Source organism: Physella acuta, unplaced genomic scaffold, assembly GCF_028476545.2.
Source record: "Physella acuta isolate Inbredline_101_S28 unplaced genomic scaffold, ASM2847654v3 ptg000932l, whole genome shotgun sequence".
In the NCBI taxonomy this organism is placed as follows: Eukaryota; Metazoa; Mollusca; class Gastropoda; family Physidae; genus Physella; species Physella acuta.
Window position 1 is genome coordinate 85,876 of NW_026732449.1, and position 26,625 is coordinate 112,500.

The 26,625-nt window shown below is 33.3% G+C and overlaps 2 protein-coding genes across 8 annotated transcripts in view; both read right to left on the bottom strand.

Moving 5' to 3' along the window:
* LOC131953593 (uncharacterized) lies at positions 1-22,466 on the bottom strand. Of its 4 annotated transcripts, none has more exons than XM_059316832.1 (7): positions 22,297-22,466; positions 19,967-20,030; positions 15,781-15,844; positions 4,434-4,552; positions 4,155-4,268; positions 3,629-3,767; positions 1-135 (listed from the first exon to the last, which is right to left on the bottom strand). In XM_059316832.1, the coding sequence occupies exons 4-7, from the start codon at positions 4,436-4,438 to the stop codon at positions 91-93; spliced, it is 303 nt and encodes a 100-aa protein (XP_059172815.1). In that variant the 5' UTR covers positions 4,439-4,552; positions 15,781-15,844; positions 19,967-20,030; positions 22,297-22,466; the 3' UTR covers positions 1-90. The 4 variants fall into 4 exon arrangements, with proteins under 4 accessions (XP_059172815.1, XP_059172814.1, XP_059172816.1 ...); XM_059316831.1 differs by having other exon boundaries at positions 19,967-20,098; XM_059316833.1 differs by lacking the exons at positions 15,781-15,844; positions 19,967-20,030.
* Positions 22,467-24,595: 2,129 nt separating this feature from the next.
* LOC131953594 (uncharacterized) overlaps positions 24,596-26,625 on the bottom strand; it is a 6,519-nt gene continuing 4,489 nt past the window's right edge. For 2 of the 4 annotated variants that reach the window (XM_059316837.1, XM_059316836.1), the window contains exons 3-6: positions 25,956-26,062; positions 25,557-25,674; positions 24,787-24,887; positions 24,602-24,707 (exon numbers count right to left, since the gene is read on the bottom strand). In XM_059316837.1, coding sequence (XP_059172820.1) covers positions 24,670-24,707; positions 24,787-24,887; positions 25,557-25,674; positions 25,956-26,061 — 363 coding nt within the window. In that variant the 5' untranslated portion in view covers position 26,062 and the 3' untranslated portion in view covers positions 24,602-24,669. Of the gene's footprint in view, positions 24,708-24,786; positions 24,888-25,556; positions 25,675-25,955; positions 26,063-26,625 lie in introns of all 4 variants that reach the window. The other 2 variants (XM_059316835.1, XR_009388656.1) reach the window with 2 other exon arrangements.

Here is a 26,625-nt window from a genome sequence, read left to right on the forward strand (position 1 = left end):
TCGACGAATTTGTCAAGTTTCAGTAGTAAGTTTAATTATATAATATACACAATATTAAAAAACACATATATTAACTTTGCTTCTTCGTAGCTAATTGGTCCACGGATCTCCCAGTTTCTTTAACCATTTTTTAGCCTAGAAATGTGTATTGATGTTTAAAATGTAATATATACTTGCACATTAGAAAGATATCAAGTGTAAGAATAGACACAGTTTATAAAACAAGATATATAGAGTTATGATCGTAATCAGTGGCGTAGCGAGGTCGGGTGACACACGGTGCGGCACTTAATGGTGTCTCGCCCCTGCCCCCCCCCCCGTAAAAAAAATTACTTATACATATATACATAAATATATATATATAAATATATATATATATATATATATATATATATATATATATATATATATATATATATATATGTATATATATATATATATATATATATATATATATATATATATATATATATATATATATATGTATGTATGTATGTATATATATATATATATATATATATATATATATATATATATATATATATATATATATATATATATATATATATATATATATATATATATATATATATATATATATATATATATATATATGTTACTGTCAAAGCCCGAAGTCGGCCAATGTGCGGATTGGCCAACATCGCCTCCCATTGACCGATCAAATTCCAAAAGTCTGAAATAGCTCTTGATTTCGGCCTTTGGCCGGCTAGTCCGCGGACTGGCCATGGTGGACCGGCCAAAGTCTGAATTAGAAGATCATCTGGCTAGGGAAGACCGGCCAAAGTCCGAGTTAAAATATCATGAGCAGATTTCGGGGTTTTTTTTTATACCGTAAGGATCATGAAATTAAGTCTTTATTGATTATTTATTAAAGTAAATGACAGAAACATTCAAATATTTTATTGTACTATAGTCTCAATCAATCAATATTATCACTTGTTACAACAAGTTGAACTTTGATGGCATATAGAATTACATAATAGCTTGTTATTTTTACAGTTGCAACGATTTTTTGTGCACTTGGTTGTGTAATTGCAGCGAGTGTAGCCTTGGCAGTCGGTTAATGATTGTGAAGATGCGATGGTTCGTAGTGATTTTACCTCAGTTCCAACTGACAATAATAAGAGCAGTTTTTCGTAAAGAATTGAAAACTCACTTCTAGCATACAGTTGGTTTAGAACACCATGGCCCGTTCCTAATTTGTTGAAACCGCCCTCGACGCTCATGAAATCTGCAATCACGTTTCGGGGATCACCGCGACCTCTGTCAACATCTGGTATACGGATGCGTACATTGTGACCCACATCAGCATCTTTAAAATTTGTATTTGATGTTTTAAGCATCTTAGCACCTTGAGCTTGCAAGCTAGTATGAGCTGCTGACCTCTGTTCCATGATGTCTTGTTTGTTGTGACATAATCTGCAGGTAATATTTCCTCCGTACCTTTCGTCTGCTTCATTGGGTATTCCACACATAGCATGGGCATTGTTGCCACAGGATCCACAAGAATGCAATTCTTTCGGTATTTATCATGCAGTCCAGTCAAGGCGCGGTGATGGGTCTGCTTTATTTGGTATTCCCCTTTTGTTGGGGAAATATGATTTCTGACGCCCACGCCATCTCAAGTCGTTTGGACACTACTGTTCAACTTACAAAGAACGCGGAAAAGTCTTTTGAACGTTCCGTCTTGTTGCACGTGGTCGGTGACGCCGACTGTCTTTGATTTTGTTCTTTGCTGATTGTCTCACCTCTTCATCACGGAGGAGGCTGTCACATACAGTTGTAGCCCATATATGGAAACTAACAAGGATTACATTTTTTTTTCTTTTGACAGCCATCAGCTATGTCTGTCTCACGGTCTGACGGCCCTTTTGGTCAATGTCGCCTTGCATATAGAATGCTATACAAACAATAGCAAAACAATACGTTACTCACAGTGAAACCGCACCCAGAATAATGAAAACGCGATCACAACTTAGTCTAGATAGAACATTGGCCAGTACGTCCCGGCCAGTCCGCGCAATGGCCGGCCAATGTACGAAATACGATCTTAGTGCTAAGTTCTTCGGGCTTTGGCCAAGAGAGCCGGCCAACCCGCGCTTAGGCCGCACTTCGGGCTTTGACCGTAATATATATATATATATATATATATATATATATATATATATATATATATATATATATATATATATATATATATATATAATATATATAATATATATATATATATATATATCTATATATATATGTATATATATATATATATATATATATATATATATATATATATATATATATATATATATATATATATATATATATATACTCCGCATACTGCATAGTTTCGCTTAAGTTTGAGAATTTGAATGATTCATTAATTGGTGATTGGTTGCTATGTAGTGTACTAAGGGCCTAAGCTTTACTCCAGCTGAGTAATCTAGCCATATAAGCATAGATGGAGTACTCGCAAACTTATAATTCGCAAGGTTGTTAGAACTGCAAAGGCTTTATTAAAAGTATAAATTAATTATTAAATTGAATTTACTTTTGCAATGAACTTTTACAATTTCAATACAATACATAACTTAATTCATAACGAAATATTAATTTAAACGAATGTTATACTTCTTAAATTTTGATTTTTTTACAAAATTTAAAACTCATTTCAAAATATTATTACTTTATATAGTACCTCCCCTGCATATATACCAAACGACGTAGTCTTTGTTTATTTTTTCACACACAATTGTTTATATAAGAAAATACGGCATCTGGACTAATCTAACGCCCTACGGGGTTTTCCAGCCGGGAATGTTTTATGTTACCCTCCAGGGTCGGTCTACGACCTCTCAAAATATCAAGGGGGTCGTTCGGCAAAAGTTTTTTTCGTAATATAGCTCATATCAGGATCTGGTCAGTCTAGGTCAGTTTTGACCATGTCTTCATGAGCTTTGCGGCCAACCGGCACTGACCCCCGTGTTCTATTTCCCCAAGGCAGGAGCCTGCCAAATTTGAAGCGTCTGCTGCGCCGGGAAGTGCCTTATATTTTTTTATGTATTTAATCCACCCCTATAAATAGATTAACATATAAGTTATTACGATTCTCAACCAAACCGTTTACCTCAGGCATATTTTGCACCGCTGAGTTAATGTAACTTCCCCCCATTCCCCCCCCCCCCCTTACACACACACCCACGGCGAAACTGTGCTCATATATACTACTAATGATTTTTATCTATAGTCGATTATACATGGCCTACAGCTTTATGTAGTATGTTTTCTCTATTATTAGCAGGTTTACGTCATGGTGTCAGCCCCCCCCCCCCCCCTCCCCATTCTTGTCGGGTTTTGTCAAATTTGCTATTAAAAGACTATTTAACCCTCTAATTAATCACTTAATTAAGTGGAATTATCATTTTTCTATATATATTTTGCTATTTTTTGCCTTGGTGTCACCCCCCTAATTGTGTGTCACCCGGTGCAGTCCGTACCCCCCGCCCCCCCCCCCCCCCCGCTACGCCCCTAATCGTACTATTTAATCTTTCTACATTAGACAATTAAAGTAGGCCTAAGGAATTTAGATCTAATATAGAACTTTCGCACTTACCTGTTTGCTATTCGCCTCATTGTACTTTACTTCCATTACGAAATGTTCGGAGTTGTATTTTAAAACATTGTACACATATGAACCAATTCTGGATCTAGCTCTTTTCACAATTTCTTCTGGGCTATAGGGTGATTTTTCACTGTTCACATAAAATGTGTAAACATCATTTGCAGTTTCGGAAAAAGGAATATTGAGGCACATTAAATTAACACCCTAAATTAAAAAGAAATAATACGTGTGCCTATTTAATTATTTCTTTTACTTATCGCAAACCACATCCAGAGTTTCTTCAAGGCATCTCTACGGGGGGAGGGGGGGCCTTCCCCCGAACGAAATGGAATTTATATAAAAAATATAATATACTTTTCACAGTGTCCGCCATCCCGAAAATTTGACTCCACCCCCCTCCCCCCCCCCCCTCCCCCCACCACGAAAATTTCAATTGCACCCCCGAAGAAAAGAGACTAAAGAAACACGGACCACATTGATTGCATCGAATAAAATGTGCAAATTAAATGATACTTACTTCAAATTGCCTAGCTCAGCTTTGCTGTTACCTGCAACATTAAAGAAATCCTCCTCTATTATTTCACCGTATTCTTTTAGCATCGATTCAATCAAGATGGATGTTTTTGTTTTGCTTTGTAATAAAAAAAACATAATCAATATAGTGAAAGACGCTGCAATATATAAAGAGAAACGCTTCTAAATGAGAGAATAAGAAATAACATAGGAGCCTACATGGCACCTCTTTTGCACTTCATTACCCTATTTGTTTCATATAAGATATGTAATTAATACTCACTTCATTTTGTCTAGTTCAGCTTTTCTAATATATGCAAGAATAGAGCAATCCTCTTTTTTAATGGCCAAATTATCTGATAAACACCGTGGCGATGTAATATCCTTGAGGCTATTTTTGTGCTTTGGAAAAATTTTTGGAGTTGTATGGATAGATAATTTAGTGAGTATTGCAAGTTTTTAGTGAATTGTAACAATTTATAGGACTGTCTAATGTTAAAGCATGTATTGATTACAGTGATGTTTTTGGAGATTTGTGCAATTTTAGATATATATATTTTTAGCGCAATTTCCATTCTGGAGAATTGCGTTTATTAACCCGTCATTTCTGGATGTATGAATGGATGAATGGATGTGTGTCCGCAGCTTTAAGTCGTATCTCCTCCTCAACGAAGCAATATCGATGACTAGTTCCAAAAGCAATTATGTTAAGCAAGTTACGAGGATGAGCATAGGCCATAAAAATTCCGGGTTTCTTTCATGGATTTCCTCAAAAAAATGCAGTTTTTGGCCCATATCTCGGCAACCAGACCACTTAGCGACTTGAAACATGTACCAATCAATTCCTGCCATAATTGAGAATAATATTGCCGAAGAAAGTTTTCAAAAATATCCTTTCGTTTGGTCCCAAACATTTTTTGAATTAATTAAAATTTGGACCGAATTAGTAGGCATGTTTATCCAACCACACCACACGCGTCATCACGTTCAATAGCTGCGCCATCACGTTCAATGGCTGCGCCATCACGTTCGGTAGCTAGGCGAGCAATGGTTTTTAGTCATGTAACTCTATTGTAAATAAAACATGTAAAATACTGAAAAAAAAATTAATAAAAAACGTTTTAATAACTAACCAATGGTTTTACTAACCCTGCTCTTGATTTACGCTACGACAGAGCTATTTTTAGATAACATAAGGAAATTGCGCTTAAATGTCACTAGACTTTTTAATTAACTTGTTTCTGTATTACAATATGATCGTAAAATCTTTTCAACTGTTGGAATTAAGAGACTGATGTGAGCTGGGCAAACTTTAGATTTTGAGGGCTCTGGCAGTAATCTGATATAAGCTGTACAAAATCTTATGTTGCGTATTTGATAACGACGAAACAAAGGATTTTCGAAAGTTTTAGGATTCTTGTTTTGTTTTACAAGTATGTTATAAAAATTCATAACACTGTAAGACTTAAGATTTACCTTTCTTATATACAATGATGGTAATTTTGGAAAAAAAAACGTGGAAAGAAAAGTAATTTATTATGTTACTATAGAGTATTATTAAAAGTATACATTTGTATATATCCTATTTATAATATGCAATTTTACGGATCTATAAAAAGAAAAACATCAACCTCATTTACGCCAATATAAACTATACCTAGCAACTTCACTTCATACAATATGTGTACCATTTTTAATGGCAAAAAATAAAAGGTTTTACTGCTTAAAATATTTAAAATCATCAATTGCGTTTTTTAAATCAAATAATCAAAGATCAAGAATCATTATAAAAAAAGAGGTTGTTTGAAAATAATACAAATATTCTAATCACTTGTATTTACATGTTATTATAATTCTATAATTCCTTAAAAATTCAGCCATAGTTTACAAATATATATATATATATATATATATATATATATATATATATACGTGAAAAATGGCCCGTTGAGGAAGGATATAACGGGCGCTAGGTTGATAGTGCTGTCTATTATCTCGGTATTTTAATTTATACAAAATATAGACATAGGCATATCCCTAAACCATGCACCTAATCTCATTCATGACAAAAGTCGCATTTAGAGTTTCTTTCAGGCAACTCTACTTGGGAGGAGGGGGCTTCGCCCCCCCCCCCCCACACACACTCCAAAACATGTCTACCGTCCCATTCAACGAAATATAATCATATACTTTTTCCAGTGTCCGCCCCCTCCCAGAAAATTCTACCGCCGCCCCCAAAAATTTCAAGTACCCCCAACCCTCTCCGGGGAGGAGAAAGTCTGAAAGAAACACTGGTGTCGCGCTTAGCCACTACCCGAAGAATTGCATTAAAGAAATTGCAAGAAAACCACTTTTTAGGTTAGACACATTAATTAGGCGGTAATTTTATTATAGAGTATCGATGAAGAAATTTCTTTGAGTTGGGGAGGGGGGGGGCTGTTACGTTCTTACGCGAGGGTGGAACTTCGCCCCTACCCGAAGAATTGTATGAAAGAAACTCTTCACGCAAACCACTTAGATTAGACAAAATTGCCTTTTTATTCAATGTTTACTCGAGAATCAATGACGTCATATTACTGTGTGCACTCTCCGGCTTGATATTATTTTCTACTATATGACGTCATATTTCGTTTTCGTTTCACTGTGCAAGTTTTTAAATTGCTTGTGTTTTCTCTAGAGCGTTCTTGTCAGATACATACATACACAGATAGATAGATACACAGACAGCGAAACTATTATTATAGACGAGAAAAATGGCCCATTGAGGAAGGATATATCGGGCGCTAGGTTCATAGTGCTGTCTTTTTTCTCTAAACTAAAACCAACCCCCCCCCACACACACACACACATACACTCCAAAACATGTCTACCGTCCCATTCAACGAAATATAATTATATACTTTTTCCAGTGTCCGCCCCCTCCCCGAAAATTCTACCCCCGCCCCCAAAAATTTCAAGTACCCCCACCCCTCTCCGGGGAGGAAAAAGTCTGAAGGAAACACTGGTCGCATTTGTAGATCATACAAACTAAAGGAAGAATCTGGGCGGGGCTTCGCCCCTCCCGGAAGAGATGCTTAAAAAAAAAACTGCACGCTAAACGCTTTTTAGATTAGAAAAAGTTCACCCCTCCGGGGAGGAAAAAGTCTGAAAGAAACACTGGTGTAGCGCTTAGCCACTACGCGAAGAATTGCATTAAAGAAATTGCAAGAAAACCACTTTTTAGATTAGACACATTAATAAGGCGGTAATTTTATTATAGAGTACCGATGAAGAAATTTCTTTTGAGTTGGGAGGGGGGGGGGGGCTCAGACGTTCTTACGCGGGGGTGGGGCTTCGCCCCTACCCGAAGAACTGTATGAAAGAAACTCTTCACGCAAACCACTTAGATTAGACAAAATTGCCTTTTTATTCAATGTTTACTCGAGAATCAATGACGACATATTACTGTGTGCACTCTCCGGCTTGATATTATTTTCTACTATATGACGTCATATTTCGTTTTCGTTTCACTGTGCAAGTTTTTAAATTGCTTGTGTTTTCTCTAAAGCGTTCTTGTCAGATACATAGATACACAGAAAGATAGATAGATACACAGACAGCGAAACTATTATTATTGATGATATATATATATATATATATATATATATATATATATATATATATATATATATATATATATATATATATAAATATATATATATATATATATATATATATATAGCTTTAGCTTTTGGAACCATGAAAGTAATCTTTGCACAATGTTGTGCTTTTCAGTGCACGGCAGTGGCTCATAATAAGCAATAGAGAAGGGTTTGTTTATATAACAGCATAAAGCTATTTTATAATTGCCACTGTTTTTATTTTTTTGCATAACGTTAAGAAAATATTAAATACACGCACTTTGCTAAAACATATTAAAAGATCAATGTCAAATATTATTTGCGTTTATAATCCTAGTAAAAATGGATAAATTTTTATAAAAATAGGTCGAAAAAACTAATTATTTCAACTTTTTTTTGGTAATTTTTGCAAGGGAGGTAATTTTAAAATATATTTAACTCATCAATAATTTAAGTTAATCTTTTTTTATTACTACTGCATTGATTATTATATGTTAAGGTTCATAATTAAAAGAGAAAAATGTTAAGATTATTTATATTATTTATTATTATTTTCTAATTAGTCTATGATTTCTCAAAATCACTATTTTTACAAGCTTTTATTTAACTCACTTCCTCTGTCGTAAGTCGTCAGTCGACAGTCTGTCGTCAGTCTAGACGGAAACGCAGGAGTGAAAATTCGGACAGTTCTACTTGACCGACACGATTCACAGTTGGCACGTGGGTCAAGACATGAAGACAATGCAATCTGAAACTAAATTTGACTTAATTGGATGCCTAATTGATTTTTTATGAATTAATTAAAATTTGGACCGAATTAGTAGGCATGTCTAGCCAACCACACCACACGCGTCATCAATAGCTGCGCCATCACGACCACGTAATGGCTGCGTTCAAAAACCATTGCGCGCCTACTGAACGTGATATTCAGTAGGCGCGCAATGGTTTTTAGTCATGTAACTCTATTGTAGATAAAACATGTAAAGTACTGAAAAAAAAATTCATAAAAAACGTTTTAATAACAAGCTTTTATGTAATGATGCACTAAAAAGTAGAAAATAAATTATAGACTACTATTTAAATAACTATAAAGAAAAGCGTGGGTGTCTTCCTTAACATTAGTAAAGGTATCCAATAGATACTAAAGTGACCCACGCTTTTCTTTATAGTTATTTAAATAGTAGTCTATAATTTATTTTCTACTTTTTAGTGCATCATTACATAAAAGCTTGTTATTAAAACGTTTTTTATGAATTTTTTTTTTTGCTTTTGTTTTTCGGTGTTAAGAAAACAGATGGTGAAATTAGACTTTTTGAGAATAATGGAAAGGCTCTCTCTGGACGCGGACGTACGGGAAAACGTGTTTTTAATATTCAACTCACTCTCAATAATTTACGTTAATTTTTTTTATTACATCCACATTGATTATTATATGTTACGGTTCATAAGTAAAATAGAACAATGTTAAGATTATTTATATTATTTTCTAATTAGTCTATGATCTCTCAATATTTGTTTTGTTCTTGTGGTTGTGTTGTGGTTGTGTTGTGGTTGTGTTGTGTTGTGTTGTGGTTGTTGTGGTTGTGTTGTGATTGTATTGTGGTTGTTGTTGTGTTGTGGTTGTGTTGTGGTTATGTTGTGTTGTGGTTGTGTTGTGGTTGTGTTGTGGTTGTAGTGTGTTGTGGTTGTGTGTGGTTGTGTTGTGGTTGTGTTGTGTTTGTGTGTTTGTGTTGTGGTTGTGTTGTGATTGTGTTGTGGTTGTGTTGTGGTTGTGTAGTGGTTGTGTTGTAGTTGTGTTGTGGTTGTGTTGTTGTTGTGTTGTGGTTGTGTTGTGGTTGTGTTGTGGTTGTGGTTGTATTGTGTTGTGGTTGTGTTGTGGTTGTGTTGTGTTGTGGTTGTGGTTGTATTGTGTTGTGGTTGTGTTTTGTTTCTGTTTCTGTTTGTGTTGTGTTTTTGTTTGTTTTGTTCTGTTCCAAAGTTGGTACATTTAAAAAAGATTTACCGTGGCGGAGCACGGGATGCAGCTAGTATATATATATATATATATATATATATATATATATATATATATATATATATATATATATATATATATATATATATATATATATATATACATATACATATATATATATATATATATATATATATATATATATATATATATATATATATATATATATATATATATATATATATTGAAATATTGTATATATGCTGAAAAAAAACTATTCTGTTTAAAATAGAACAATCTTAAGATTATTTATATTATTTTCTAATTAGTCTATGATCTCTCAATATTTGTTTTGTTCTTGTGGTTGTGTTGTGGTTGTGTTGTGGTTGTGTTGTGTTGTGTTGTGGTTGTTGTGATTGTGTTGTGGTTGTGTTGTGGTTGTGTTGTGTTTGTGTGTTTGTGTTGTGGTTGTGTTGTGATTGTGTTGTGGTTGTGTTGTGGTTGTGTAGTGGTTGTGTTGTAGTTGTGTTGTGGTTGTGTTGTTGTTGTGTTGTGGTTGTGTTGTGGTTGTGTTGTGGTTGTGGTTGTATTGTGTTGTGGTTGTGTTGTGGTTGTGTTGTGTTGTGGTTGTGGTTGTATTGTGTTGTGGTTGTGTTTTGTTTCTGTTTCTGTTTGTGTTGTGTTTTTGTTTGTTTTGTTCTGTTCCAAAGTTGGTACATTTAAAAAAGATTTACCGTGGCGGAGCACGGGATGCAGCTAGTATATATATATATATATATATATATATATATATATATATATATATATATATATATATATATATATATATATATATATATATATATATATATACATATATATATATATATATATATATATATATATATATATATATATATATATATATATATATATATATATATATATATATATATATATATATATATATATATTGAAATATTGTATATATGCTGAAAAAAAACTATTCTGTTTAAAATGAAAGTATAAACTAAAATGGCATTAATGTCGTTAGCGGAGACAGGACAAATGATCTCCGGACAAATGATCTCAGACAAAATATCTCAGACAAATTTTCTCACGGACAAATGATCTCAGGACAAATGATCTCAGGACAAATGATCTCAGGACAAATGATCTCACTGACAAATAATCTCACGGACAAAAGATACCAGGACAAAATATATCAGGACAAATGATACCAAGGACAATAGATCACAGACAAAATATCTCACACCTAAATTTTAATAGTGTAGTTGATGATTTTAGTTGATCTGAAATTTGTTATTATTGATTGTCATATGGTTTTGTTTATTATGTTTTTTATATTATGTTTAATATTGTTTATAGGCCTATATAATAATTGAAAGAAACGTTTGCCGTATAAATTTGTCATATTGCACTAAACATTTTAAAGTTAGTATTAGTAATATAGTATACGAAGATTAAAGAAATGTTTTCCATAGACAGCGTAGGGGGGCTTGCAAAACATGAGACAATCCTACCACGTCAAGTGGACGAAACTAGATCAAAGGGAATGAAATAACAATAAAGACGGACCTACATATCAAGTTGGCCGCCCGCTTTGATGTCAGAGAAATGTCTTAATGGAAAGAAATCCACCCTCCATGGACAATACAACTAGCATTTAAAGTCGATAGTTTTGCGTCGGTCATACCTTAGTTATCAGGTGACAAATGCTTATTTAAACGACAGCGGCCATTGCGGAGCAAAGTTTGTCGTAGAGTGCATGCAAACAAAGCAGAATTAGTGGTGATTACTCAGGTATGACCTCTTTCGTTACCTCGCAGAAAGGTTTTAAGACATTCGTTTCTAGTTAATTTATGTTTATAAGAACCATCACTGGAGCAGAAGGCAAAGAGATTTGGAAATGTGAAGTTAGAACATGTCGAGCAAGAGTTCTCACAATACATGATCACATAGTATTGGAGAGGTGTGATCATAACGATGTACCTTTAAACGGACTTTTGTTGAAAATAATATGTTAGATGTTTTAAATGTATAACCACATTTTTTTTAAAGAAGAAAAATAGAAAATACAGGCGTATTCGAATGTAGAAAAACAATTTTAATTATGCAACCGGAAAAAGGTTTATACTTGGGACAAGAACGCATTTAACAATGACGTCGCTTATTGTTTACACTAAAAAAGAGCACGAAACTGATGACGTCATCTACCGAGTTTAGAATAAAATAAAGAAATGAGCTATTTCATTCAAATATGATTTAGAGCTAGATTCTACGTACGCTATGAAATGTATACTATACGATTTTCTCGGCCTAAACATTTATACGTTTTTACGTTATCTATTTGGATTCTAGATATAGACCTAGATCTCTATTCTAGATCTAGACTAGATCTACGGAAAAACTAGACGTAGACACTAAGATCTGGATTTAGACTATCTACTAAAAACAACATAACTACCATTGAACAGCCGGGTTTTTAAAGAAATCTTTTAAGTCTCTTAATTTTAAGTCTCTTAATCAGCCAGTGCATTTAATATGGTATGGTTACCGATGAAGAAATGAACTATTTCATTTAAATCTATAGATCTATTCATAAAAACCAAATAAAAATAAATCACTTTAAAAACAAGAAGAATACCATTGAATATCCGAGTTTTTAACGGAACCATTTTAGTCACTTAATCAGTGTGTGCCTGTGTTATGTTCAATGTGTCGGATGTTTAGCTAATTAGTTATTTCTTTGCTTTGTTAGTAATATCGTTCAGCGTGTAGTAATGAAAATTGCGTTTTGACCAATAACTATTTTATAAATTATTTTTCTCAAACAAGTTCGACATTTTCAAATAGGTAAGCCTATAATTCAGGTGAAACCGTACCGATGGCTAGTCTATAGGCCTATATATAAAGCAAAGTGGTCAGGTGGCCGAAAGGGCACTTCCCGGCGCCGCAGGCGCGTCAAATTTAGCAAGATGATGCCTTGTGGCGATAGAACACGAGAGCCAGTGACGGTTCGGCAAAAAGTCTACGGAGAGGGGGTCAAAACTGACCTCGACTGACCGGCGCCTTATATGGGCTATATTACGAAAACAATTTCCTCCGACGACCCCCATTACAATTTTGTGAGGTGGTAGGAGAACGCCTGGGAGTGTCACAAAAAACTAGGTAAATGGCGTGGCCGTAAGGCAGATCTGTCGGTTTCACTCCAGGCCCTCGACGAGGGCAAAAAATTGACCGCGAGCGAAATTCTCTTTATATGAGCTCTATTACGAAAAAACATTCCCTCCGACAACCCCCCTTGAAATTGTGTGAGGTGGTAGGAGAACGCCTTGGGATGTCACAAAAAACTGGCCATCTCCGGGAACAATCGGGAAAATGGGTCAAAACTGACCAGTTGTATTTCCCTATATAATCTTTGTATTTTATGGGAAAAACAGAGGGTCATTTCAACGCGGAGTTTAGGGTACTTAAAATGGGTATATCTTGCTAATGTTTTGCATACACCTGTATAGATGACTAGGCCGTATCGAAAAACTGTTGGTCAGACTCAAAGCCCTCGACCAGGGCTAAAAGATGACTGCGAGTGAAATTCTCCTTGTATGAGATATATATATATATATATATATATATATATATATATATATATATATATATATATATATATATATATATATAAATTGACGAAGGATCCCCTTAATATTATTTGAGGCCGTAGACCGACACTAGAGGGTAACAGAAAAACTTTATTCCCGTCGGAAAAAGCCATTGTAGTAGTTAAATATGTTCAGATATCGTATTTTCTTATATAAGCATAGCAACTGTTTGTTAAAAACAAGTTAATTAAAAAGTCTAGTGACAATTTAAGCGCAATTTCCTTATGTTATCCAACCACACCACACGCGTCATCACGTTCAATAGATGCGTCATCACGTTCCATGGCTGCGCCATCACGTTCAGTAGGCGCGCAATGGTTTTTAGCCATATAACTCTATGGTTTTTAAAAAATGTGAAAAAAATGATTAGGCCTAGCGAAACAAAACCTTGTAATTGTAACTCCCTATCACTCTCATTTAAATTATAAATAAATTAATAGGGTACAAAAAAGACGTTTGAATTAATAAGTAAATAAGTAATAAAAAAAAACTTAAAGCAAGATCTAAAAGATAGCGAAAAATAGATATCTATATATTGCTATATAGTACTGTAGTGTATCATGTATAATGTTAGTTTAAAAATTTTTTTGTGACCGAACGAAAGGATATTTTTGAAAACTTTATTCAGCAATATTGTTCTAAATTATGGCAGGAATCGATTGGTAAATGTTTCAAGTCGCTAAGTGGTCTGGTTGCCAAGATATGGGCAAAAAACTGCATTTTTTCGAGTTTTTTTTTTTGCTTTTCCGGGAAATCCAGGAAGGAATTCCGGGAATTTTTTTGGCCCACTATCATCGTCGGAACTTTGTTAACATATTTGCTTTTGGAACTAGTCCTCGATATTGCTTTGTTGAGGACGAGATACGACTTAAAGCTGCGGACACACATCCATCCATCCATCCATTTCCAGAAAAGACGAGTTAATAAACGCAATTTTCCAGAATGGAAATTGCGCTAAAAAGTAAACAAAGACATAAGTCATTTGGTCCATTTTCAAGGGAGGTAACCCTTTTAAAATAATTATTTTTCAATTAATTGTATACTATTTTAAACAGAAACAGAAAATGACAAAGTATAGCATTTGAATTAGTAAAACATTACGTTGTTAATTAAGCTACGTATACTTTTACTGTCATCCTTTGCAATTTTTTATAATCAAATACATGACATCATGTAAATATTCATTATGTACATTTGCAAAACCTTTCGTTTTCATTTGGTGTTCAAAATTATGTTAAAAAACATTTGATGTTGATGCACTTCCTTTAATTGCAAATAAAAGTATTAAAAAAAATATATATATATATATAAAAATTGCATAACAGTCATTTTCTTTATTAGATCTATGTATCAGTAAACCATCTTAAATGAATGAAAGTAGGCTACAAGTAAGAAAGAAATATTACTATTGTAAATCTATATCAGTCCTCACAAGCCGGTGATGAAAACTGTAATAGTAAAGCGAACACACACAACTGACGCTGTAAATTACATGTCTGAGGCAAAAAAAAAAAAAAAAAAAAGAAAAGAAAAAAAAATCACCTCGATGGGGTTATCGTGAGCGTATATATATATATATATATATATATATATATATATATATATATATATATATATATATATATATATATATATATATATATATATATATATATATATATATATATATATATATATATATATATATATATATATTTATATATTTATATATTTATATATTTATATATTTATATATATATATATATATCCTATATAATGTATGTATAAATAAATAAATAAATAAATTTCCATCCATAAACAAGCTACCCCAATTTCTAAAAAAAAAAATTGCATAACAGCCACTTTAGAAACCAAATCCCTAACATGATTTCAAAATCTTCTGGTCCCAAAAATCTAAACTGATTTTAAAATGATAAAGACCAACTTATGCCAGCAACCATTATTGGCTGAGTGTGTTGCGTAAATTGTTACAAGTTACACGTGATTAACGCTTTAATTAGACACGTGATTAACGCTTTGATTAGACAACTTTAACATGGCCGTATACACTTAAATTAAACGAACGTAACGTATTTGAACTAATTAAGCTGATGTCAGGTAATTAAAGCAAAAATGTAATAAAACTAATTTGTTGAAACATTAAAAAAAAATTTAAGCACTCCACACCTCATCCATCACTTTATAATTAAGTATTCAAATTCTCAAATGTTTTTGAAAACCTAAGCGAAGCTAGGCAGTATGCCTAGTTCTTATATAACTCGGAATATAGACATTTAATTACTTAAACTTTTAAAAATAGAATAGGATCTCGTAGAAAAAAGAATTGCACACTGTAATAGATTGAGATAATTGTATTGGTATTATATTTATATTGTTATCTTGAGTGATGTCCCTTACATGTTGTTATCTATATATAGTTGTCTCTGGCCACTTCCTTCCTCTCTCTTGGCATCATGGCTGTCTGTAAATAAAAGGCTGTTAACACCAATGTGGCTCTTCGTCAATCTACCACATTTTGGCGACGAAGGATAAACATCTACTAGAAAGAGCACCTACTTACGCAAAAAAGAGGTTTGCTAGAGCTTATTGGCTAATTATTTCTAGAATAATGGCGCTGTATGGCCAAATAAAAGAATTTGATTCGGATGATGAAATCATTCAAGATTACCTAGATAGGTTAAGGTTTTACCTTGAAGCTAACAACGTGACGATAGAAGCCAAAAAGAGAGCTGTTTTGTTAACAGTCATAGGGCCTCAACAATTTAGGCTACTAAAAGACTTATGCGCACCAGCTAGTCTAAATACCAAGAGCTTTAACGAGCTGAGCAAATTGCTAACAGACCACCATGCGCCTGTACCATCAAGGTTTCTATGTAGAGCTAGATTTGACAGTAGGACTCGTCAACCAAACGAGTCAATATCAGAATATGTTGCTGCTTTATGTCATCTAAGTAGATTTTGTGAATTCGGCGACACGCTGTCTGATAGACTATGTGAAAAGTTTGTGACAGGTGTAAACAGCCCTGATATTCAAAGAAAGTTGCTGCTCGAGTCAGATCTAAAATTGGAAAAAGCAATACAACTTGCAATGTCATTCCAGCAGTCATCAGATGCGGCGAGATCTTTAGCACCTTCAGAGATCCATGCAGTAAACAGCAGGTTAGTCAATAAACATCAACCCCATCAGAGCATTTCAACTTATGCTAAACAGCCTGCTCGTTCAAATCCTAGATTTAAATCTAGTAATAATTATCAAAAATGTCATCGATGCAAGGGTCCCCATGCATCTCATCGGTGCAAGTTCAAGTCTGCAACTTGTTATAAGTGCAGTAAGCAAGGTCACATTGCCAAGGCCTGCTTTGCAAAGTCTTCGTCTGTTGCTAAATCTAGCCAGTCAAGACAGTACCGCAACCAAAGGCAGCACTATGTTAACTCTCACCAAGACTACCTAACCCAACCAATGAACCACTCTACCTGTGAAAATGCTCAAACTGATTCGCAGCCGGATTTCAACCTATTCTCTGTGAAATCAATAAGTCATGCTCCCATCAATGTACCAGTTTATATCAACGGTAAGAGCATCAGCTTCCAACTTGACACTGGAGCATCTCTAACAGTCATAACAAAGAAAGATTTTGACGCTGTCACAGGAGGATCAGTGCCTCTACAGCCATGTCACAAGTGTTTAACAACATACACTGGTGACAATGTTCCGGTAATAGGAGAGTGTATGGTTCATGTAAGTTATAATGGTCAAAGTGTTAAACTTCCTCTTCTTGTGGTTGAAGGAAATGGACCGCCATTACTAGGTAGGAACTGGTTAAGTGATCTTAAGTTAAATTGGGAGAGTATTTGTTCATTGAAGAATGTAAAAGAATCTAGTCTTACTTCACTAGATAAAGTTATATCTGAAAATAAAAGTGTTTTTGGTAACTCTGGATTACTAAATGATAGAACAGTGAAGTTAAGCATTAAAGACACAAATCCAAGATACTGCAAAGCTAGAGTTCCACCTTATGCAATGAGGAATAAAATTGAAAATGAGCTGAGTAGATTGGAATCTAATGGCATCATAAAGAAGGTAGACTATTCCGATTGGGCGTCGCCCATTGTGCCAGTGTTAAAGAAGGATGGTTCTATAAGAAGTTGTGGAGATTATAAAACTACACTGAATAAGCAAATAGAGCTAAATAGGTACCCTATACCTAACATTGAGGAAATCTCTTTGAATTTGGCAGGAGGAGACAAATTCACTGAATTAGACTTTAGTCATGCTTACACTCAACTAGAACTGCATCCAGATTCAAAAGTCTATACGACAATAAACACACATAAAGGACTCTACCAATATGAAAGACTATGTTTTGGCATATCATCTAGCCCTGGAATTTTCCAAGCTGTCATGGACAGTATTTTTAAGGATATTCCAAATGTTTGTGTGTACTTTGACAATGTGTACATAACTGGTAAGAATGACACTGAACATCTTAAAACACTAGATAAAGTCTTGAAAATTGTTGGTGAAAAAGGTTTAAAGATAAACAAAGATAAATGTCAATTCATGCTGACAGAAATTAGTTTTCTTGGTTATATATTGAGCAAACAAGGCATCAGACCTCAACCTGAGAAAACAAAAGCTATTAAAGAAGCACCCAAACCTGAAAATACCCAACAACTAAGAGCTTTTTTTGGGCTTGATAAATTACTATGCAAAGTTCATAGGAAATCTGTCTGGTAAACTATCACCACTGTACAAGCTGCTACAGAAAAATGCAACTTGGCACTGGGGTAAACAACAAGAAGCTGCTTTTAATACAGCAAAAGAGGCTTTGTCTTCTGACACCTTACTAACTCACTATGACCCAGGGAAAAGACTTATATTAACATGTGATGCTTCACCAGATGGTGTAGGAGCAGTCTTGTCCCACATGGATGAGAAGGGTGACAGACCCATTGCTTTTGCCAGTAGATCTTTGAACCAGGCTGAGAAAAATTATTCTCAGTTAGATAGGGAAGGCTTAGGCATCATTTTTGGTGTTAAGAAATTTCATAAGTTTCTGTTTGGTAGGAAGTTCACCATCTTTACAGATCATAAACCATTGCTAGGTTTATTTGGAGAAAACAAAACCCTACCTGAGCATGCCTCACCAAGAATTCAAAGACGGGCTATCACACTAACTGCATACAATTATGAATTGAAATACAAACCTGGATCTGAGAATAGTGCAGATAGTCTTAGTAGATTACCTTTAAAAAACCAAAGCCTGAGCTATGTACCAGAAGATGTATTTGTTCTCTTCACTATCATGGATAACTCCAATATAAATGTGAATGATATTAAAAGAGAAACACAAAAAGATGAGTGCTTAATAAAAGTATATGAGCACTGTATGAATGGTTGGCCTGAAGAGTCTGTGAATGATGACTTAAGGCCATATAGAATAAGAAATTAAAACCCTTTGTGAAGATAATATAAAAGATGGAGAAGATGCAGTCCATTACCAGTCAGAGTTGCCTAAACAAAGTACTTGTAACTTAATAAATGATTATGGTGATATGGCAATTTCAAATGTTTTAAAGAGAATACATTAGTAAGAAGGAATGTGATCATCAAACAACTTTGCTAACATCATTAGCACTTACAGAAACTAAAAGGGTAACATCAAAAGAAAAGAGCAAAGATTTTTGCCATTGAATACACCCACTTCAAATACTAGATCACAGTTGCAAAGTGATATTGTCCAGGATATTACTTTTAAACAGTATGTTTGGTTACGAAAAAGCACTATCAGATTACCTGAGGAAATTGATCAATCAAAGAAATCTATGCCAGTTAAGGATCTGAATAATAGCATAATACTTTCAGATGCCAATTAAAAAAGTAAATCATGACAGAACACCCATTGAAAGAGAATTTGGTATTAATGAGAATGTGTATCTAAGAAACTATGGGAAAAAGGAAAAATGGATACCAGGTCAAATTGTTCAATGTACAGGACCTGTGTCTTATAAAGTAAAAACAAATGATGGACTTATTGTCCGTAGACATGCAGACCAGTTAAAAATAACTTGTGCAGATAATAAGTGTGAATCTGTCAATCCCACCAAGTCTGATCAGTTCACACCAACTCAGTTTGTTCCACAACCAAGTTCTGTTGATATGAGTGAACCAAGTTGTCTGGAGTCAGAAAATGTAAATTCTGGAGTTAATGATTTAAATCCTAGACCTCCTGAGATAGAGAATCCAGATGGTCAGAATCTTGAGTCACCAAATCAAAAGCCACTGAGAAGGTCAAGCAGGACAATCAAAGTCCCAAATAAGTTAGACCTATGATTTTAAAGGTCAAAAGGACTTTGACATCATTGTTTTGTATCTTGATTATGTTGTGGCATATTGTGCATTGTTTGTAAGGATGTAATCTACCATAGTGTTCATGTTACAATATAATTGGTGATTTTAGGATACTATCAATTGTTCTATTGAGAGATGTGTTATTGTGTTCTAAGGGTAAAGGGATGTAATAGATTGAGATAATTGTATTGGTATTATATTTATATTGTTATCTTGAGTGATGTCCCTTACATGTTGTTATCTATATATAGTTGTCTCTGGCCACTTCCTTCCTCTCTCTTGGCATCATGGCTGTCTGTAAATAAAAGGCTGTTAACACCAATGTGGCTCCTCGTCAATCTACCTCACACACCAAGCGAACGCCTAAACAAAATGTGCATAATAGTGCGGAATATTATTAGTACTGTAAAAATTTACATACGTTATTTGAGAAATCGGAAATGGCAAAAATTACTACTTCCGTTCATCGGAAATCACTTAAAATTTTATAGTAGGTAGACAATTAGATCTTGTACTTACATGTGAAATTTCATTTATGTATATGAAATAGTACTCAAGTTATAGGCTTTTGAAAAATTCAAAGTAGAAATAGTACCACTTCCGGTTATTGGAAATCGCTCAAAAGTTTAAACGGATCAACGATTTTGATATAATACTTATATATGAAATTTCATCAACCTAACTGTAACGGTACTCAAGTTATCGTGTTTACACACACACACACATACACACAGACACACACACACATACACTGACACAGACATACGGACAAGATTGCAAAATTATGTTTTTCCGTATCAGTGAGGTGTAAAACGTCGAGATTTGTAAAAATCTCGATTTTTTTGTACGATTACAAGACTTTCTTTATACTTCGTATGTACGAGAAAGTAAAAACACAAACGCATAAAAACAAAAATTCAAATGAAGTTGATAACAGAAACGCAAACGCAAACTAAAAAAAACACGCAAATAAAACGCAAACACAAAATTAAAAGAATCTAGACAGACAGACTGTCGACAGAGGAAGCAAGTTTAAAAACAAGTTTCATATACACCGTTTTAACAATAAGCTTTTCTTTAATAATGCACTTAAAAGTAGAAAATAATTGTTGTTCTTTAAATATATAATTGTACACTACTATTTAAATAACTATAAAGAAAAGCGTGGGTCACTTAAATATCTATTGAATACCTTTACTAACATTTAGAAAGAGACCCACGCTTTTCTTTATAGTTATTTAGTTATTTAGGGGGCGCCTGATTATGTTTAGTGAACGACCCTAAAACCCATTTCTATGCATAGTCTTTCGCAATGTTTAAAATGGACGTGGGCGCCATATCACTCACGGGAAAGACCGGGCGATAAATAGCACCCTACCAAACCATACTAAATTGAATTTTTTTTTCTGCCAGAAGCCTTCTGGAGTGTGTTGTAATCATTTTGCCAAAGTTTCATGGCACTCGCATAAAAGATGTCGAACCGCATCCGACTTTTATTTTTTATATACCGTATATATAGAAAAATTGAACCCTCCATCTTAGCCCTTGCGAAATTTAATAAAATATTTGTTTGCAGAAACCTCCCCTGGTGTGTTCTTATCAACTCTCCAGAGTTTCATGGCAATCGGATGAGCAGTGTCAAACCGCATTCGACTTTTTGTTTTTGTAATCCGTATATAGAAAAGATTCGAATCACGCCCTTCTGGGGCGCTACAGCTGCGAATTTGAAATTTGGTTTTCGCAGAGTATTCTCAACTACTTCCCAAAGTTCCATGGCGATCGGATGAAAGGTGCAGTAATGCATATATGCTTTTCGCGAGTCAAATTAATGATTGATAAGAGTTAATCCACCCGTCTTAATAGCTGACTATAGAAAATTTTATTTAATCTGAGGGCACTTTAAAACTATCAGCCGGGGGAGGGGGTAACACCAATTGAAAAATTTTACAGAGGAAGAAAATCTAATTTGAAAAGTCTGTTGAATAACTGATAATTCAATTAAATGCCTGAGAACGGTTGACGCTAAAATCTAAAAATTTACGCTGAAAACGATGCTTTTTTACACGAATTAAAAGGTGGATTAATGTAATGTGCGACGTCATTAGGCAAAATGGAAGGGGGCATGACATCAATTTCAACTATATAGTACTATGAAGACCTTAATATTCATATATATATATATATATATATATATATATATATATATATATATATATATATATATATATATATATATATATATATATATATATATATATATATATATATATATATATATATATGTATATGTATATGTGTGTGTAACATGAGGTGCCGCACCGGGTGACACCCAACCTAGCGATCCAACTGGGTTGATGTGTTGTTAGTGGATGTTTAAAATTACATACAAGTTTAACATTTAATATAATAAATTATTTTAACGAGAAGACTGTTATTGTTTTAGTTTTAAAAATATAAAAAACAAAAACCAAATGCATTGTCCTTATTAAAATAAACTAACATTTAATTTACTAATACAATTCAAAATAAATATTTCAGCAATTGTATTAAATTTTACTTACCTTTAACGTGAAAAAGATAAATGAACACAGAAGCGAATCAGGATGTAGCTGTTTGAATATCTGTTTACATAATATACATGAGCTTACTTTTAATCACTTGAACGTTTTTGGTATTTTCTAGGAAAATGATATTATTAATTTCGTCACATCCTGTTTTATATTGTGTAGCTTTGAATGGATTACTTCTGCGTTGAACATTGCACCGCGTATGTTTAGATGGTCGTATTTTTAGATTATAACCACGTGACTGAATAAGGTAAAACGTTTGCTGTTTAAAAAAAAAACCTGTGTACGCGTAGATGGTCATAGACATGGAAAAATACAGAAACGTCTTGAGAGGGGCACGGTGGCTCCGACCGCAACAAGGCAGACATTTTTTTTTAAAGTTCAATTAATGATTAATATCAAAGTTAGACAGTCATTTAAGTACCAAGTCATAATCCTAACAATGAGGGCGGGTTGGACACCATGAAGTAATATGGTAGCGAAAATAATGCTACAACCATTTGAATTAATATCAACTATAAATAAAACGCGTTACTATCAAAGTATGCATAGAATAAAGCTAACAACCATCGGGGTGGGTGGGGGGGGGGCGATCAACTTATTTCGATTTGGTCTTCCAATATTTTAATGGGAATTTTATTTTATTTTATTATGAGTTGTGCTGGTCTAGTGAAATTATTAATCCGTATTAACAGTCCAGTAATGTGAGGACGAACAATGAAAAGTAGGCCTACTGCAAGTACTGCCGCAAGTACTCCAAGCACGTACTGCATATTTTTCTAGTTTCGAAACATACTGGTGTCAACTTTTCATCAGTGGCGTAGCTAGGATTTTCGAGCCCTTATGGAAAAATTATCAGTAGACCACTTCTTAGTGGGGGTCAAATTTGTTCTATCATTTATATATATATATATATATATATATATATATATATATATATATATATATATATATATATATATATATATATTTATAAATATATATATTATATATATATCAAATTTATAGTTTATATCAAAGCGAAGCAATGACATACAGCTGATATATATATATATATATATATATATATATATATATATATATATATATATATATATATATATATATATATATATATATATATATATATATATATATATATATATATATATATATATACATATATATATATATATATATATATATATATATATATATATAATTGAATGTATGCGTGTCTATCTGTTATGATTTATTACATCTTTCCTCCGAGAAGTTGTTAAGCAATCTCACGGGGTGGTAGCCTATCTGTTGTAATAAAATATTTGGAAAGGCGGCACCCGGCAGTATTCTGCAGTATAACGCCCAGAGTTCCCAGGCATCTTAGCACCTGGGTTCGTTAATTGGATGTCATGCACAGGAGTTTAGGGCTTCTACTCGACTCAACTGTGAAGCTGCACCATGTCCATCCGCCGGCACCCACGTAAGCACAATGGTACCTTAGCTTGTTTTTAAAGATTGACCTACACTATGGATATGGTGAGCTACTATAATCGTTTGACTTGATCGTATGAAGCGTTCCTCGGCGGTCTGAAGATATGAGGTATCAAAAATTACCTTTTGCCTAAAACGTCCAAGTCATTAATCTGATTTTCATCCAAGGTGGAAGGTCGAATCGATAGGTATAACTCTTTTTTTAGCAAAGCTTTAGTAAAGCTTTACGTTGACATTCTCTTCTAATAGCATCACCGTGTACTTGCAACACTTTTGGCCTTTAGTCCTTGACTGCCCAATATTGTCTCCGACTATAATAGCATAAGGTAGTAACTTGCATGTCCCCATACTATTCTCAATTACGACACAACGTTAAAATTCGAGATATAACTTAAAAGTCCTGACCCTAGCTTCGTAAATATTAGTATTCACATCATTTTTTCCTTGTTCCTTGCTGTCCGCGAAATACATAGCAACCGTGACAAAATGGCCTTTTAAATATTGCAATTCATGAATGCATGTATTTAAGTTATACAAATTTAAATTCAATTTTAAAATACGTGTCATTTTTTGCATAAAATGTAGTTCAATCTTCATTGTAAGAAATTATTCAACAGGATAATGCAGATATACAATGAAAATTACCTTTATTGCATTAAAAACTATTTAAGTGATGAAATAATGATTTTGAATAGATAATATATGTTACAGGAATTGTTGCAAAGAATGGCAAACAAAATGCTTTTTTCAGCACATGCAAACTATTCACTGATACAATTGTAATTATTTTTAAAAAAAACTTGAAATTAAGCAGAAATATTAATTATGGCGATTGATTACTATCGGCCGGCTTGACAACATAATGTACTGTAAAAGCTGCATCCGCGAAACAGTTCAGTTCCTGCTATCCGGGCGATATCCACCTGGCATGCCTGTAATATATTAATTGATTTAGTCTTGATTTTTTAAATGCAATATTTGAACTATTTTCGAGTTTATTTGTTTGCTTACCAGTTGATGGCATCTCCATAATTACTTCAGGCCTGTAATACTTGGTATGGTCATAAAAACCTTGGGAAGGTAATGTCTCTCGTTCCAACTTTTTACGGTACCTATACAATAAAAAAGTAATTTGTCTTGTTTAATTAACAATGAGACATTACACACAAAAACAAAACAAGAAAAAAATCTATTTAACTACCCTGAAGTGAACAATGATTTAGGCGTCTACTGGCTTTGTCCAAGAGGCCCGGAAAATTATTAAAAGTGCCCCAACCCCAGATTGAATTTCTCATAGTGCATTTATCCCCTTCAAAGCCCGAACAAATAGCAGGCTCTTCTGGATTACTAAATTAAATTAAAATTACGTTTTTACTTTTAAAAATTGTTAAAATCTTTAGATGGCATCACCAGTTAAAGCAGGCAATGCAGCATAACTAATGTTTACATTTTTAAAAGCGGTACTGCTGGGTATAGATCATATAATTTGATTATTTTGTAAAAATCCAGCGTGATTCAATTCATGCGACTTTGCTTGAGAAAAATTACATTTTATGATAGTAAATTTTAAAGTGAAGGAATACCAACAAAAGATTTTTTTTTAAATCAAAGCACAATTAAATAGGCTTATTACGGCGCCGTTCATCAGCGACCTCTGACATTTTTTTTCCTGGGGGCCCATCGGGATTTTTTTCTTTTCCGGGTACACAATGCTATTTTTCTTGTGGGTGCACTGGTATTTTCATTCTATCGGATAGTATGTGTTAATTAAACATACTCACTTCAAACGAATTAAGCAGAGTGTATTATGAAATGGTGGAACAGCATAAAGTACATTGATTGGGTATTCCGGTTCCTCGCTATTAGAACTACCCTTCAGGTGTACGACTTTTCCGTTACCTAAGTTATAAAGCCGTTACCTAAGTTATAAAGACAAAAAAAAGACTTCATTTAAAAAAGCACCTAAAAATAATGGGACCGGCGTGGCCGAGTCGCTAAAGCTAATGGCTTGCTAATAGAAAATTTATCAAGTTCAAACCCCTTTCCCCTTCCCACACCCCCACCGCCACCCCCGGCAGAGTTGGCTTGGTTATTGCGGACAGCAACTCTTTTAGAAAAGACAACTCCAAAGGTGCGTTTATTCCGTTGCGTATGTTTTTCTGATTACCAACGTTACATACCTACGTATATAGCAAAATCCGACCATAAGGAGGAACGTTTAAATTTAACAATATCTCCAGGTGTAAGTTTAGCAAGCAGTTCTTCGTTTTCTTTTCTGTAAGCCATTCTGTAAGCCATAATAAATAAATAAATAAATACATAAATAAATAAATAAATAAATAAATAAATAAATAAATAAATAAATAAATAAATAAATAAATAAATAAATAAATAAATAAATAAATAAATAAATAAATAAATAAATAAATAAATAAATAAATAAATAAATAAATAAATAAATAAATAAATAAATAAATAAATAAATAAATAAATAAATAAATAAATAAATAAATAAATAAATAAATAAATAAATAAATAAATAAATAAATAAATAAATAAATAAATAAATAAATAAATAAATAAATAAATAAATAAATAAATAAATAAATAAATAAATAAATAAATAAATAAATAAATAAATAAATAAATAAATAAATAAATAAATAAATAAATAAATAAATAAATAAATAAATAAATAAATAAATAAATAAATAAATAAATAAATAAATAAATGAATGAATGAATGAATGAATGAATGAATGAATGAATGAATGAATGAATGAATGAAGGAACGAACGAACGAACGAACGAACGAACGAACGAACGAACGAACGAACGAACGAACGAACG